Below are 17,580 nucleotides of genomic sequence, written 5' to 3'. Positions count from 1 at the left end.
TATGTGATCTCTTGCGTCTTGGAACTTTGTAAATTTGCTGATGACAGCCTCAACTTTTAAAAATATTTAAACTCTAAATAACGTTGTGTAACTCATCAAGTAACACCGTAACTTATACAACTTTGGTGTGAGGTTGGTTGGCGTGTAGTACACGTGTAAGCTTTACCTGTCATCTCCTTAGCCTGCTCCACGATGCGGTGATTGAGGGCTTCTTTTTCTTGCTTCAGCAAAGTATTTTCTTCCTTCAGATTCGATACCAGCTATGAAATGAAACAATAAAGTGAGATGGCTGCAATGGACAGAGGAAGCCTGATGACCAAGGATAAAGACCATAAGCAGTCATTCCTTACTTCCGCCACCTCTGTGCTTCCTGTCTTTGCCTGGTTATGTCTAGTAACCTTACAAACTGGCTCAAGCATTACTCCCTCCCAAGAGCCTTCCTGAAACCCTTTTCAATTAGTTGTCTTTTCCCTGTGCTACCACAAGACCCTGTATATGCTCTTTATATCCGTCACAAATGATTTACTTTCCTCTTTTACAGAATAGACTAGAAATTCTTGAAGGATAAGGATGGTGATGGTTTTTTACTTTACACCTTAAACATTAAAAAATTGCCTGGCACTGGGGCCGGGCGCGGTGGCTCAAGCCTGTAATCCCAGCACTTTGGGAGGCCGAGACGGGCGGATCACGAGGTCAGGAGATCGAGACCATCCTGGCTGACACGGTGAAACCCCGTCTCTACTTTAAAAAATACAAAAAACTAGCAGGGCGAGGTGGCGGCGCCTGTAGTCCCAGCTACTCGGGAGGCTGAGGCAGGAGAATGGCGTGAACCCGGGAGGCGGAGCTTGCAGTGAGCTGAGATCCGGCCACTGCACTCCAGCCTGGGCGGCAGAGCGAGACTCCGTCTCAAAAAAAAAAAAAAAAAAAAAAATTGCCTGGCACTAAAGTTAGCATTTGCTCTCAAAGGTAATTGATATTACCTTCTCATTTCAATGCTTTCACATAAAGCTTATGTGTACCCATGATTCAAGTGGAGAGATTAAGGAGGTTAAGAAGGATGTGAGGATATTTTAGTTTGGGAAATTCACTGAAAATCTTTTGATTCTCCCTGATATCTATGTTGAGAAAGAGAATTTCTTTTTCATCTCTCTTTAAGAGTTTTACAAGGCTGAGGCTGGGTGCGGTGGCTCACGCCTGTAATCCCACCACTTTGGGAGGCTGAGGTGGGTGGATCACGAGGTCAGGAGATCAAGACCATCCTGGCTAACACGGTGAAACCCTGTCTCTACTAAAAATACAAAAAAATTAGCTGGGCGTGGTGGCGGGTGCCTGTAGTTCCAGCTACTTGGGAGGCTGAGGCAGGAGAATGGTGTGAACCCGGGAGGCGGAGCTTGCAGTGAGCCGAGATGGCGCCACTGCACTCCAGCTTGGGCGACAGAGCGAGACTCTGTCTAAAAAAAAAAGAGTTTTACAAGGCTGAGAACTAGTCCTTTTATTCCATGTTTAAATAAGCATTGACATTACAACAATGTCAATGTACTTAATGCCACAGAACTGTCCACTTAAAAATGGTGAAAATGGTAATTTTTTTTTATAGTTTTTTCTTTCTTTTTTTCTATATATATATATCCTTTTCTCATCAGGTCTCTTTTTTTTTTTTTTAATTATAAAGTTCTAGGGTACATATGCACAACGTGCAGGTTTGTTATATATGTACACATGTGCCATGTTGGTGTGCTGCGCCCATTAACTCATCATTTATATTAGGTATATCTCCTAAGGCTATCCCTCCCCTCTCTCCCCTCCCCACAATAGGACCCGATGTGTGATGTTCCCCTTCTTATGTCCAAGTGATCTCATTGTTCAATTCTCACCTATGAATGAGAACATGTGGTATTTGGTTTTCTGTTCTTGCTATAGTTTGCTGAGAATGATGGTTTCCAGCTGCATCCATGTCCCTACAAAGGACACGAACTCATCCTTTTTTATGGCTGCATAGTATTCCATGGTGTATATGTGCCACATTTTCTTAATCCAGTCTGTCACTGATGGACATTTGGGTTGATTCCAAGTCTTTGCTATTGTGAAAAGTGCCACAATAAACATACATGTGCATGTGTCTTTATAGCAGCATGACTTATAATCCTTTGGGTATATCCCCAGTAATGGGATGGCTGGGTCAAATGGTATTTCTAGTTCTAGATCTTTGAGGAATCGTCACACTGTTTTCCACAATGGTTGAACTAGTTTATAGTCCCACCAACAGTGTAAAAGTGTTCCTATTTCTCCACATCCTCTCCAGCACCTGTTGTTTCCTGATTTTTTAATGATCACCATTCTAATTGGTGTGAGATGGTATCTCAATGTGGTTTTGATTTGCATTTCTCTGATGGCAAGTGATGATGAGCATTTTTTCATGTGTCTGTTGGCTGTATGAATGTCTTCTGTTGAGAGGTGTCTGTTCATATCCTTTGCTCACTTTTTGATGGGGTTGTTTGCTTTTTTCTTGTAAATTTGATTGAGTTCTTTACAGGTTCTGGATATTAGCCCTTTGTCAGATGAGTAGATTGCAAAAAGAAAATGGTGAATTTTACGTCATGTATATTTTAACAAACACACTCACAAAAGCTGACTCTTAACTTTCTAGTTCTTTGCTGGATAAGGATTCCCAGGAAGGAAAAATCAAAACCAAAGGTAATTTTGCAAAGTACATAATTTTCATCTTTGGAATAAAATGTTTGCTTATGATGAGTAAAATCTGAATTCCTTTTTCTAAGCAAAAGTTTAAGAAACTCTGAAAACAAGAGCTTTAATAATAGGGAGAAAGCTGGCAGGCAATCTCTCATCATGTCAGGGGGCTTAGGACAGGAAAAGAGGGCTCCGGGGAGCAGGAAAGTTGGATAAGCACGCTGTGCCACACACAGCAGACATCAGTCCAGAACGTATCCCTTCCTAGGGCTGTCTTCTCTCTGCACTGATCTTGCCTGAACATCCACTCTCAGTTAAAAAAAAAAAAAAAAAAAAAAAGGCCCCAGCTCTCTGTGGGCTTTCAGGAGAGGCTCTTGTTTGGTAGGGGTATACAAGTCACCTATGGCTCTTTTTCAAAATAATCTGCCTAGCCCACACTCCCAGAGTCTGGATAGTTCCCTTTTTATATAAAAACTCCTCAGCAGTTTTGATAAATGCTCTTGGTTAGGAACCATACATAAATCTACTGTAACTTCAGGGCTCCTTGATCAGACTGAGAATGTCATTTTCCTGACCATGAAGCTGACTGTCACAGTGAAATGTTTTCATTCTTTCCCTATCACTACATTCCATCAACAGAACTAATGGGGCCGGGTGCAGTGGCTCACACCTGTAATCCCAGTACTTTGTCAGACCAATGTGGGAAAACAGCTTGAGGCTAGGAGTTCAAGACCAGCCTACACAACATAGGAAATGCCTTCTGAATGTCTGAATTAATGGTAGTCCCTACAGCTATCTCTGTGAAGAGAGGAGAAAATGAAGTGAAATGAAAGAAGACATGTGAATCTGCTTGTGTGTTTATTCTATCAGACTAGAAAGGCAAGAACTTGGTTTTCAAGTGGAAAGGAGAATCTTCCCACCACACTTAAATACTGGACGGATTCTGAGGAATCAGAAGCTGGAAAGCTTCCGTGGTTTTGGGAGACTTAAAGGAAGAAAAGAGATCTTAAACATTCAAGAGTATCTTTATGAGTGCACGTCTGAGTTCTGAGGGAACAAACTTGCCGTATCAAAACAACATTACGTAAAACAGAAAAGAATCTCACCTTTTGGCACTGCTGTTTCTATATATAGAGTACAGATCTAGAGATATAGCAGGAATTACTTTATTGGAACCTCGAATGCAATGGAAGGACTGCAATTTTACCAGCCACCCTACCCTAACCGACCTGCATCTAAGCTCCTGCTGTGGTTCTCACTGCATATGCTGCTACTCACATTTAGAAGCCAGTACAGACAAACCATATCAGGATTCTTGCCAGCAGTTACAGCTGACACAGGCAAGTCTGTTTTCATTTAAAGTTGGTAATACCAGTGGAATCTCTGAAAATTGATTACTTTTTTCCAGGAAGCCTAATGTTGAGGTACTTTTACAAATGTTTCAGCAGTACATCTCATTACTACTTGATAATCTTAATGTTTTCTATACTTAATAAAGTTTTGATATGTTAATACAAATTTGTAGCATGCAAGTACTGGTCAATCTGAAAGCATTTTGTGGGGAGGGTTCCATCTGCATAAAGCTATTGGTTGCAATCACTGTGCATTTAGATTTCTCCTGCTTGGACTTCTTAATACAGCCTTAATGCAGGCTTCCACAAGGATCCCTACCATTAGGTACTAAATATTATGCCTAATGTTCCATTATTGGAACACTAAGCATGTGGGAGTTATTTATATCCTACTGCTCAAGGTCATTGCCAAAGATTGATTCTGCAATTCAAAAAACTGCAACCTTAGGCATAAATGGGTTAATCACATTAACCTTACTGAAGAAAAAGGAGTCTATGCCCCAGACTGACTGTTTTTTTTTTTAAAGGAGTCTATGCCCCAGATGGACTTCTTTTATTTTTATTTTTATTTTTTATTTTAATATACGAGTGTTAGTAGGTACTTGGCCATTCTCTCCTAAAAATACTGCTCTGCCTCTGTTCTTATTAGAGTCAAAAGTTCTGCTAAAAGACCTGCAGCCTACTCATTCATAATGTGAAATAAACACTTAGGAAACAGTAATAATTAACAGTAATTCAACTAAAATTTGTACTACATTTCTAATAACCAACAGTGAGTCACATGGACCAAGTCATGATGACAGCACATTTCCTTTGTGTATGGAGTAGACAGGGATATGGACATTATTCCTACCTGCTCTGTTTCTTGTTTGTATTGATCTGCACGTTCCTCAATGCATTTTTTCTCTGAACGAGTTTGCTCCAGGTCTTTCCGGAGCTTGGCAATTTCTTCCTGCAGACTAAGGACCCGCCCAGTGGCAACTTTCGCTTCCTCTTCACTTAGTTGAAGACGTTCTAAGTCACTTCGTAGTTTCTCAGTCTCAGAGTTGTATATTCCTTCCAGATTGGTTAGTTTCTCCACAAGGCATTTGTAGTCTTTGTTCTTTAAACATACACATAAATAACAATATGTATTTAGTGAGAAAACCATGCTTATTCATCATATTCATGCTGTATCATCATAACACTGATATAGTATCTAACCAAAATACTAACTACAACATTTGCAATAGCACAACCAATACCTTCTAGGTGACACAAAGAGAGAAGAAAACAGGGACAAATAATTCAATTCTGTTTGATGGGGTAAGCAAGACAGATGTGATTTTCTCATAGTCACAAGGTGAATTACATAGTAAATTCTTAATTTCCTGATTCTTAACTCAGAAATAGGAGGATCTATACTTGTTTTTGAAAACAGAACAAAATGTTGCTAAAAACCATGTAGTAGCTTAGTGATGCATAAGAATGATTAAAACAGCCTCAAAATCACAAGTTGGCCAGGTGTAGGGGCCCACACCTATAGTCTCAACACTTTGGGAGGCCAAGGCAGGAGGATCACAAGACAGCAGGAGTTCAAGACCAGCCTGGGCACATAATAAGACCCTGTCTTTATAAAAACTTTTAAAATTAGCTAGACATGGTGGTGTGCACCTGTAGTCCTAGCTACTTGGGAGGCTGAAGCAGGAGGATCACTTGAGCCCAGGAGTTTGAGGCTGTAGTGAGCCGTGACTGTACCACTGCACTTTACCCTGGGTGACAGGGTGAGACTCTGTCCCAAAACACACACACACACACACACACACACACACACACAAATTTCTCACAAATCTTTGTTTACTACCTCAAAATTTCTCCCTGGTACTCAGAAAATCTTTCCTCCCATTTCATTCTGATCCCTGTTTTGCTTTGCTCTCCTTAGCATTTTTATATTCTTAACTACCTTTATATCATTTACACGTGCTAAAATATTAGTAACTATCTTCAATCAATCAAACTTTTATCTCTGCAACAGACTGCAAGTTCATCAGAAGCATGAACATCTTCCTGCTTCTTTTGCTATGGCAATGCTAAACAACTCATCTGTAAAATAAACATGATACCACACGAAAATAAATGATAATTATGACAAAGCATTACAAAGTATAAAATACAATATGCCTGGTTCAAGCTGGTGTTTGAAAAATAAATAACATACAATGTGACTCTTGATCATAAAGGTCTGAAGCATTAGTAGATCTGTGTTCTCAAAAATAATTTCCTGCCAGGCATGGTAGCTCATGCCTGTAATCCCAGCACTTTGGGAGGCTGAGGCAGGAGGATTGCTTGAGACAACAGCCTGGCAACATGAGATCCTGTTTCTACAAAATAAAAAAATTAGCTGGGCCGGGCGCGGTGGCTCACGCCTGTAATCCCAGCACTTTGGGAGGCCGAGGCGGGCGGATCACAAGGTCAGGAGATCGAGACCACGGTGAAACCCCGTCTCTACTGAAAATACAAAAAATTAGCCGGGCGCGGTTGTGGGCGCCTGTAGTCCCAGCTACTCGGGAGGCTGAGGCAGGAGAATGGCGTGAACCCGGGAGGCGGAGCTTGCAGTGAGCCGAGATCGCGCCACTGCACTCCAGCCTGGGCGACAGAGCGAGACTCCGTCTCAAAAAAAAAAAAAAAAAAAAAAAAAAAATTAGCTGGGTGTGGTAGTATGTGCCTGTAGTCCCAGATACTCAGAAGGCTGTAGTGGGAGGATCACTTGAACCCAGGAGGTTGAGGCTGTAGTGAGCTGTGAACATGCCACTGAACTGTAGCCTGGGTGACAGACAGAGTGAGACCCTGTCTCAAATAATAGTAACAGTAATAATAATAATAACTTCCTGCCTTAGTTTTTGCAATTGTGATCCACCTTATGAGTTATAATTACTTTCATGCTTATTATGGAAATAAATACGGTCATAATTTTACTTTTTACTAAGACCGAAGGGTAAAGTCAAAGAAAAACAATATTGAAAATAATCCTGGTGGATATCTTCGGGCATACTCCACTCTCAGGGCCCCTCTGTGAAACACACCTGCTCATCGACTTTGCGCTGCAGCTGCATGATCTTGTTCTCCATGCCGATGTGCAGCTTCTTATAGCGCTCCACGGAGCGAGCCTCGATTTTGAGCTTCTTTAGCTCACGCTTGGCCATCATCCGCCGGAAGCAGCACTGAAGGTAGATGATGGCATGCATGCTCCTCTTGTAGTGTGTGCGGGCCAGCCAGCCCCGGACTCGCTTTTGAATGATGACTGCTTTGTGCTCACGGAGTATCTGCAGAAAAGGATAAGGGAAAGCAATGTCAAGACCCTGGACTACACTCGAGATTATCAATCTATGTCGGGCTGAAAATCCATACATTACCTAGAAGAAAAGACACAAAAGTTGAATTGACAATGTACTAGGTAGATTATACATATCATAGATACATGGAGGCCACAAAATTATTTTTAAAAGTGATCTGAAAAGTAGACTTTAGAAGGTGATTTCAGAAACATAATAAAAATGTGTCATATGCACATATTATGTGTTTAATTCTAAGCAGAATATAGATTTGGAAGCTGTCTAAATAAAAAGCACCAGATTACCAAAAGAAAAACAACTTTAATAAGAAAGAAAAAAATATATTAGGTTTCTTATTAGTATATGACTTCTGTTGGCAACAGATGATCCTCTATAAAATTAACAGAATCAGGCATCCTGTAAACTATGTGCTACTAAAATAAGAGATATCCCCACCACCCTGACTGCTGACACCACCTCACTACGCATTATTAAGCCCGTCCATGAGGACATGGGGTATGGGCAGCAAACTGTCTGTAGAGGCCAACACTTGAGGTGCTAAAAAGTTTGTAGTGATTTATTGATATTTTTTTTTTTTTTTAGAAACTAAAAGATGACACTGTTGTTTACCACATTTGAGGAATACCATTCTAGTGAGGATTTTCCACTGCTATTTCAAATGTAGTAAGGATTCACTTTTGGGATTCAAAGGCAGGAGGGATGGGGCTTTAAAATGAAAGGTAAAAGTAACAAGATGTGAAACAAACTAATCTTACTTTTGATTTCATGTTACATTTCCTAAAAACAATCATGATATTTCCCTAAACTTACAAACAACTTACAACAAAAGTTTGCCTTATGAGATGAATTTGTTGTCACTAAAGAACACCAAACAGAGACCGTGTAAACATTTTCTAGGAAAGATGGAGAAGAAATTCTTGAATTTAAGAAGAGGTAGCCAGGCACAGTGACTCACACCTGTAATCCCAGCACTTTGGGAGGCCAAGGTGGGTGGTTCACATGGGTCAGGAGTTTGAGACCAGCCTGGCCAACATGGTGAAACCCCGTCTCTAATAAAATACAAAAATTAGCTGGGCGTAGTGGCGGGCACCTGTAATCCCAGCTACTCAGGAGGCTGAGGCAGGAGAATAGCTTGAACCCAGGAGGGAGAGATTGCAGTGAGCCGAGATCGTGCCATTGCACTCCAGCTTAGGCAACAAGAGTGAAAAGCTCCATTTCAAAAAAAAAAAAAGTAAACTAGAAAAATCTGGCACCTGTAGATTTTTATGTTTATAATTTTATGAAGTAACTCTTCCATGATATAAATGATATTTAAATATTATATACTTAAAATACTTGTTGGTGATTATTACAAATGGACACAATACACCTCCTATCAAACTCTTTTTTTTTGCTTTTTTGAGACTAAGTCTCATTCTTGTTGCCCAGACTGGAATGCAATGGCGCAATCTCGGCTCACTGCAACCTCCACCTCCCAGGTTCAAGCGATTCTCCTGCCTCAGCCTCCCGAGTAACTGGGATTATAGGCGTGTGCCACCACGACCTGCTAATTTTGTATTTTTAGTAGAGACAAGGTTTCATCATGTTGGTCAGGCTGGTCTCAAACTCCTGACCTCAGATGATCCGCCTGCCTCGGCCTCCCAAAGTGCTGGGATTATTGGCATGAGCCACCGTGCCCGGCCTTATCAAACTCTTAAAATGTAAAATCTCTGAAAGCATCGACTCATATATATAGCAGTTTAATAAGATCATTAAAAGAATACTTTCTATTTTTAGGTTATTGCACTTGATAAAAATAATGACTAAAATGTGTCATCCTAGAAGATACATTTAATAAATAAGTGGTTAACTTTTAAACCATCAAATACAAAGTGAACACAGTTGTTCAGGAGATCTGAGTAGTGTCTTCAGCCCCCTCAAGCCTGCCTTCTGTGGTTGTTTTCCTAATGCGAAGGTAGCCTTCAGTTTTCCTTCAGTGTAGCCACTGCATCGCGCTGCACTGAGGCTGGGAGTTCTGAACGTTCACTGAACATCACAGTCTGGAGGGAGGCCTCTGTCTTATCCGGATGAGTAAGGAGCAACTGGATGAGTCTCAGTGATGGCAAATTAAAGACTTTTAAACTCAAGCAACACACAGCAGCAAAGCTATTAATGCCAAGTTTCCTGTTCCATTTGCTTCTCCCATGCAACTTTGGACACTGGTCCATTTTTGTAATTTTAGTCAAATGGAAACATTATCTAATCAGAGCTTCCATTTTCAATCTCACTTTCATCATGAGTGAGAGAAATTAATCAACACCTGTACTCTCTTTAAGACCCCCCCCAAATCTCATGAAGGGGAACCTTGGACCTGAAATACAGCTAGAAGGAGTACTAATGTGATGGCTGTTGGCTTACATGTGAGCAAGCCTCTACGCTGCTACCTTCCACCCTGTCCAGTCACAGTGGGAGCCTGAGCTGGCCAGAGGCTGCTACTGCTAAACCAGTGGCCTCAAAACTCAGCTCAGATGTTCCTAAGGAGAGTAGTGAGGAACACAGGAAGGTAACTAGTTTGGTATATCTGAAAAGCCAACTTCAAACCTCTTCCCTCCCTAAAATCTCACACCTATATAGAAAGAGCATGAGACTACATAAAAGAGGGGTGAGCAGAAAGATCTGGAGTAGCTATCTTCAAAACACAGCTATTAAATACACTCATTCAAGCCTCATCAGTTTCGAATTTTTTTGTTGTCTAAAATCACTTCAAATAAAAAAGTAAAATAAATAAATAAATATATAAATAGGGCCTAGGTCACACCCATATACTGCCTGTGCTTAGAGACCCAAATCACCCTATTAATGCTCCTTCTAATGGTAATGTCCATAGAGTTCTAACATCCAGGCTTATATTTCTTGCTTATTTGAAATATATTCTATAGGATAGATTCCCAAACCTTGCCAAAATGAAAGAGATAAAAATCGTTCATCAATGGTCACAGGTGATAATTAAGACTACTCTGGTGACCCCGTTAATTATCGCTAGATATAAGATTATTCATCAAACACTTTTGGAGCATCATACCTGTCAATACAATTTTAACCACATTAATGTTGTAATTTGCCTCCTCTTCACCATGGTAAATTCTTCCAAGGTTGTCTCATTCTTGGAATAACCTTCAACCTGTTTGTCATATATTCTATCTATTCAAAGTTCTCTGTAGTCATCTGAGTAGTGGGCCCCAAAGAAATTAGGTGCTAATCCCTGGAACCTGCAAATGTTAACTTATTCAGAAAAAGGGCCTTTGCAGATGTGATTAGGTTAAGGGTCTTCAGATGGGAGGATTATCCTGGATCACATGGGTAGAACCTAAATGCTATCATAATTACTCTTTTAAGAGGCAGATAGAAGAATCAGATACACAGAGGAGAAAATGCTGTGAAAACAGAGGCTGAGACTGGACTGATGCGGCTACAAGCACAGGAATGCTGGCAGCCACCAGAGGCTGCAAGAGGCCAGGATTCTCCCCTGGAGCTTCTAGAGGGAGAGCAGCCTGCTGACAACTTGATTTTGTCCCAGTGATAATGATTTTGGACTTCTGGTCTCCAGAACTCTGAGAGAATTCATTTCGGTTGTTTTAAGGTAACAAGTTTGTGATAATTTATTATAGCAACCACAGTAAACTAACATACTTTTTTTTTCAAATTATATAAACAAAGAGAAAAAAGGAGGTAAAAGATTTTTTCTCATTTCTTTTTTAATAACTATATGTGATTATTTAGTATTTTAAAATGCATTTCAGGCTGGGCATGCGCACAGTGGCTCACACTTGTAATCTCAGCACTTTGGAAGGCCATAGTGGGAGGACTGCTTGAGGCCAGGAGTCTGAGGCTGCAGTGTACTATGACTGCACCGCTGCACCCCAGCCAGGGTGACAGAGCGAGATCCTATTTCTAAAACAGAATTTTTTAAAATAAACAAACAGCATTTTAATAGCTGGTTGTCCCCATACAGTTCCTACATTCATCGTAGCCCCTGTAATGCTAATAGAATGAATAAACAAAGTTGAAAATAATGCCTCACCTTGCGATACCTATTTCTGGCCAGGAAGCCTCGCAAGTAAGACTGAAGAACGATAGTGGCAGCTCGTCTAATCTTGTACCTCCTGCAGACCACAAACATGCGCCAGTACTTTTGAATGATGGTTGCTGCCTTGGTTCTGCGCAGAAACTTAGCATAGCTGGCCAAAGAAAATAATATTATGTTGTCAGTAATCAGAAAAAAATGCAGGAATACATGCTAGAGAAACGTAAAGAGTGTCACTGTTTTAGGCATAAAGAGTAGTACCTCCATTGTATTATTCTAATAATGTGCATGCTAAGTCAACATTTACATTTACTTACATTTGTATAGCAGTTTCCCAAATACGTTTCCCAAAGTATTTCTGCATTTATTATCTCATCTGAGCCCTCCCTAACTCTGAAAAGTAGGATGGCCCACATTGCCAGATTTTACAAGAAAGCAAAATTCATAAAAGTTCATTCTTTCTACAACAGGATCCATTTACCCTGGGCCATGCCCTCTTTATAGAGCAGACAGACATACACAGTAATCTCATACTTAGTTATCACCATCTTTCTTGGATCTAGCCATTATTAATCTACCATATTTTTCCTGAATTTGTGAGGGTATAAGTTCATGATTAATTCATTTCTACTTATACTTCTCAATTAAAATTAACCTAATATGTAATCACACTAAAGTGTAATTCTCTTCCAGACCCTCTCAGTTAACTGCTCCTGAAAATTATTCCATGAAGTCATTGTTAACTAGCTCATATTCATGACTGTTTTAATTTATACACGATTTCCTCAAGCCCAATATAAAAGTATCAAAAATAAAAATTTTGAGGACATAAGTAAGCAGCAGTTTATAAATGTTTTGAAGATAAATCTGAATCATTCATATGGCTGAGTGAAATTTTATTCTATTTAGCTGTCCTATGAGTTAATTTGTTGTCCCTTGGAACTAAGAAAAGGTGAGGTGTTATCTTTTCAGGTATGGTGACCACTCAAAACTGTCCTCGGACAGTGAATTAGATGTGCACTCTAATCTGTCCCCAGGAGACCTACCATCGGGCCTGGTAGCCCCGCACGTATCTCTGCACGGTGATGGCCGCCTTCCGCATGCGTAGGTACTTCTTCCTCAGCAGCCACCCTCGGATGGTCTTCTGGATCCGGATGCAGGCAGCCCTCAGTTTGTCCGCTCTCAATTTTTCTAGATAGGCCACTTGACCGGCACGGAAAAAGATCTTTGTCTTACCAAACTGGTATTTGTCCTTGTCCTATTTTTGGAATAAATTGTATATTCAGAAATAATAATAATGTAAATGAAATTTAAAAGAAAAAATGTCTAAAAGCAGAATCAGTAAAGGAATGAATCTATTAGCTAAAACTTGGGCTACATCACAATTAACTAATGGAGCCAGATTTTTAATCCTATGCAAGTTGAGCAAATAGAAGGGATTTTAAGAAAAACTGCAGTTTAAGAGTTATTTTCCAGAATTATTCTACCTGGAATTATTATCTGAGGCCCAAAACTTGGTTGTGGGTTATAGGCAGTTATTATTTGCTTGTTTGTGTTTTAAACATCTCAAGGAAATGGAGATGTTGACTCTCTCTGACTGACCCAGGTTGTAAGGATTACATCGGGCTGTATATTCCATGAGAAGCTGAAGGGACAAAAACACCAGTGTGAAGAATAAGGCAGGAAGAAATGCATACGAAATAAAATTCAAAAACCAAAAACCAAAATTCTTGGGTATTCATATTGAGTTACATTTCTAAACAGTTATCTCTTGGCTTTATCAATAATATCTGAAAACAAACTAATAAAACCCCATTAATATGTTTAAAATCCTACAAATTGGCCAGGCGTAGTGGCTCACGTGTGTAATCCTAGCACTTTGGGAGGTCAAGGCGGGTGGATCACGAGGTCAGGAGATCGAGAACATCCTGGCCAACATAGTGAAACCCTGTCTACTAAAATACAAAAAATTAGCTGGGCATGCTGGCGGGCACCTGTATTCCCAGCTACTTGGGAGGCTGAGGCAGGGGAATCGCTTGAACCCAGGAGGTGGAGGTTGCAGTGAGCCAAGATCGCACCACTACACTCCAGCCTGGCAACAAAGCAAGAATCCGTCTCAAAAAGAAAAAAAAATCCTTTTAAACTCCTTTTACAAAAATATAACCATTTATATTACATTGTGATTCACCTTATCTAGAAGTATACAAATCATTAACCATTCTTGCATTAAATAATGGAATTTATGTATAAGAATCATCACTGTGATCTGAAATTCTTTCTTTTTTTTTTTTTTTTTTGAGACGAGTCTCACTCTGTCTCCCAAGCTGGACTACAGTGCTGTGATCTCGGCTCACTGCAGCCTCCGCCTTCTGGGTTCAAGCAATACTCCTGCCTCACCCTCCTGAGTAGCTGGGATTACAGGTGAGCACCACCACGTCCAGCTAATTCTTATATTTTTAGTGGAGACAGGGTTTCACCATGTTGGCCAGGGTGGCCATGAACTCTGGGCCTCAAGCAGTCCACCCGCCTCGGCCTCCCAAAGTGCTGGGATTAAGGGCATGAGCCACCATGCTCGGCCATGTGATCTGAAATTCTAAGGGAAAACAGAGAAAACCATTTTTCCCTATAAGTAGATATCTTGTCATGTCTTATACATGAAACCAAAAAATCAGAAACATCCACATATACCTAAAAAATCTAAAATTATTTCAATTTAAATCAATAAAGTTTACATAGGAACCCTAGCTAGAAAAGCGGTCCTTACCGCCGACCTGCTTCACACCTCACACCAATCCTGCCTCCATCTTTCAGCCTCCTCTGCCTAAATTCCCGCAAAGCCCTGATCAGGCCTGAAGTGGCCTGGGTGAGGGGACCAGGCATAGGCCTGTTCCTACTTTCTGCTCTACATTCCCACCTGAACACAGGTTAGAAGGGGATTGGGCAGGCTGTGCACAGTGGCTCACACCTGTAATCTCAGCACTTTGGGAGACTGAGGCAGGCAGATCACGAGGTCAGGAGTTTGAGACCAGCCTGGCCAACATGGTAAAATCCTGTTTCTACTAAAAATATAAAAATTAGCTGGGTGTGGTGGTGCACACCTATAATCCCAGCTACTGGGGAGGCTGAGGCAGGAGAATGGCTTGAATCCAGGAGGTGGAGATTGCAGTGAGCCGAGATCATGCCACTGTACTCCACCCTGGGTGAAAGAGCAAGACTCTGTCTCAAAAAAAAAAAAAAAAAAAAAAAAAAAGGGAATTGGTGCAAACTCAAAAAGCCCCAGTTTAAAAAGAAAAAGCATTATTGAGGAAGTGAACTTAGCTCTTTCAAGGAAAAAATATTATTAACAACAAAGGGGCATTACATTTAGTTCACAGCTAGTAATTATGATCAATTAGCTCAAAGTGAGGTACTCCATCTAGGCTAGTGTTAACCAAGTGAAAATATTTTTTTAAAAACTTTTCATGAATCTTTAATTCTCTAAGACCAAGATCAGTAGTTCTCAAAATGTAGTCCTCAGACAGCATCAGTATCACCCGGGAAATGCAAATTCTTGCACCCACCTCAGACCTACCGAATCAGAAATTTTGATGGCGGGGCCCAGAAATCTGTATTTTAACAAGCATTCCAGGTCACAATAAAGTTGCAGAACTCTTTAGCCTGGCCTGCAAGACTCTCTGTAACACCAACCTACATTTCCTAACCATTTCTCTACTGTCCCATACACAAATCTCACACTGCAAAAAACTGTTTTCTCAGCAAACCCTATGCTTACCTTGCTTTTTACTCCCTCTTATAATATTCTCCTTCCATTTTTGCATAACCTTACCCATTCTCAGGGTCTGACTTAAAACACACCTCTTTCATGAAATCTCTCCTTCCCATAGCTAGATGTCGCTTCGTCATCCCGATTTCTTGTTCCACTCATTCAGCATTTGATATAGACACTATGGTTAAATATTATACTTGTCTTCAAAAAGTATTACTTTCCAAGTAAGACTATATTACCTGAGAACAAGACTTATTTTTTCTTAATCACACAGCATTTGGCCTGGTGTCTTCTAGAAGTAAGTACTAGGTACATTTTTATTAATAATAATCAAACTGTCTAAGAAGAATGTGTCTCAAGTGTGGGTCCAGGCCTCACAGCTCTGCCTCCTGACAGTGGACCATCATCCTCACTAGTTTCAGCATCCTAAACACAGTAGCGTGCCCCTCTCGGATCCCACCCTGAAATGATCTGGACTAGGAACATTTTATACAAAAGTTCCTGGGGCTCTCCAAGGTCAGAACCACAAGGCCTTCTGCTCAGATGACCGTAAGTGAAATCTTTCTTACCAGTATCAGTTTCTCTAACACATTCTTGCATGTTTGCTTTCTGTCACTCAGCACATCTTTCTGCTTCATTAGGACACGGTAGCGGCTGAAAAATTCTTGGTAAGTCCACCTATTAAAAGAAAACCATCTGAGTTTACTTAAAGAACTAGGATCTTCTCCCATTAGGACCCCTTACATCTGAAAAATGCCAGGCTCACCGTGAGGGGAAACCAGCCGCACTGATTCGGATGGTTTCCAGGACACCGCAAGCTCTTAGTTGCTGCACTGCCCTCTTCTCATCAAACCTATACATAAAAATTAAAGCCATTAATCCACAAAGAACCTGGCTGGTGGCCACAAATTACTCTCCTCAGTCAGGGTGTAAATTCTTTTGTAAGAGCAAAATGGATAAATCAGAAAAGAAAGCATTCAGAAGTCGGAGCAGTGATCAAAATGGAAAACTATGAGAGAATGGGGAGGAGACAATAAGCAGTAAAAATAACTGTAACCATTACCTGCAACTCATAACACAAACTCTTATAAGAGTTTGCTGGGTGTGGTGGCTCACATCTGTAATCCCAGAATTTTGGGAGACCCAGGAGGGTAGATTACCTGAGGTCAGGAGTTTGAGAACAGCCTGGCCAACATGGAGAAACCCCGTCTCTACTAAAAACAGAAATATTAGTCGAGCATGGTGGCACACACCTGTAAATCCCAGCTACTCAGGAGGCTGAGGCTGGAGAATCACTTGAACTCGGGAGGTGGAGGTTGCAGTGAGCCAAGATCGCGCCACTGCACTCCAGTCTGGGCGATAGAGTGAGACTTTGTCTCAACAACAACAACAACAACAACAACAAGAAAGTCCACTGAGCACATTTAAAACAACACAACATGGCCAGGTGCAGTGGCTCACGCCTGTAATCCCAGCACTTTAGGAGGCTGAGGTGGGCGGATCATGAGGTCAACAGTTTGAGACCAGCCTAGCCAACATGGTGAAACCCTGTCTCTACGAAAAATACAAAAATTAGCCAGGCATGGTGGCGGGCGCCTGTAATCCCAGCTACTCCAGAGGCTGAGGCAGGAGAATCACTTGAACCTGGGAGGCGGAGGTTGCAGTGAGCCGAGGCTGCGCCATTGCATTCCAGCCTGGGCGACACAGGGAGACTCCGTCTAAAAAACAACAGCAGCAGCAGCAACAACACAACGCTCCTTTGTACTTTGCCCATACTCATTTCATGGCATGGCCTGACAAGAAGCTCTCAGAAGTCATTAGATCAGTATACAGAGCTCCCCTGGAATAAAGACTGGTCAACCCTGGAGATTTCTCTAGCAGGAAGCACAAATTAGATATGCCTCATTCACTTATATTTTTTTAAAAATTACTACTGTTCTAAACCTCGTGTCCACATCAATGAACAAGATTTTTATTTTGTATTACATTTTGTATTTATTTCACTCTAGGCAAATGGCATCCTCAAGCTAAACTGGCACTGAAGAGGAAGTATTAAGGTTTCCCTTTGGCCAAATGATTGCTCCTGTGACTTCCATAGTTAAGCTCTGAGTGATCCATCTAGGCCTCCCCTGTGCTATCTTCTCAGGTGTTCTGTTGGTGGTGGAAGATGAGGTTGGTTGATAAAAGGTCATGGTCCTGAGGGCTGTCCAGGACAGAGGCCCAAGTATAGCAGCTTCTTCCTGCTTCCCACTTCTTCCATGAAGGACTTCTTGGTGATGAAGCAGAGAGAAAGACAGCAGTCCTTCAGAACTGCCCTCCAGTCTAAGGCAGAATCTCCAGACAGCAGGACTGGCACGGGGGTAGGGAAAAGCACACTCA

At 41.1% G+C, this 17,580-nt stretch overlaps 1 protein-coding gene across 5 annotated transcripts in view; it reads right to left on the bottom strand.

The window, feature by feature from the left end:
* The window catches only part of LOC105493105 (myosin VA), a 221,998-nt gene that overhangs the window by 61,221 nt on the left and 143,197 nt on the right, over window positions 1-17,580 (bottom strand). For all 5 annotated transcript variants that reach the window (XM_071066834.1, XM_071066832.1, XM_071066835.1 and 2 more), the window contains exons 17-23: window positions 15,968-16,054; window positions 15,771-15,879; window positions 12,482-12,693; window positions 11,433-11,589; window positions 7,103-7,342; window positions 4,894-5,142; window positions 167-260 (exon numbers count right to left, since the gene is read on the bottom strand). In XM_071066834.1, the coding sequence (XP_070922935.1) occupies window positions 167-260; window positions 4,894-5,142; window positions 7,103-7,342; window positions 11,433-11,589; window positions 12,482-12,693; window positions 15,771-15,879; window positions 15,968-16,054 (1,148 nt within the window). The remainder of the gene's footprint in view (window positions 1-166; window positions 261-4,893; window positions 5,143-7,102; window positions 7,343-11,432; window positions 11,590-12,481; window positions 12,694-15,770; window positions 15,880-15,967; window positions 16,055-17,580) is intronic.

Source organism: Macaca nemestrina, chromosome 7 (assembly GCF_043159975.1).
Source record: "Macaca nemestrina isolate mMacNem1 chromosome 7, mMacNem.hap1, whole genome shotgun sequence".
NCBI lineage: Eukaryota > Metazoa > Chordata > Mammalia > Primates > Cercopithecidae > Macaca > Macaca nemestrina.
Note: the sequence above shows the minus strand (reverse complement) of the source record. Positions and strands in the feature narration are given on the sequence as shown.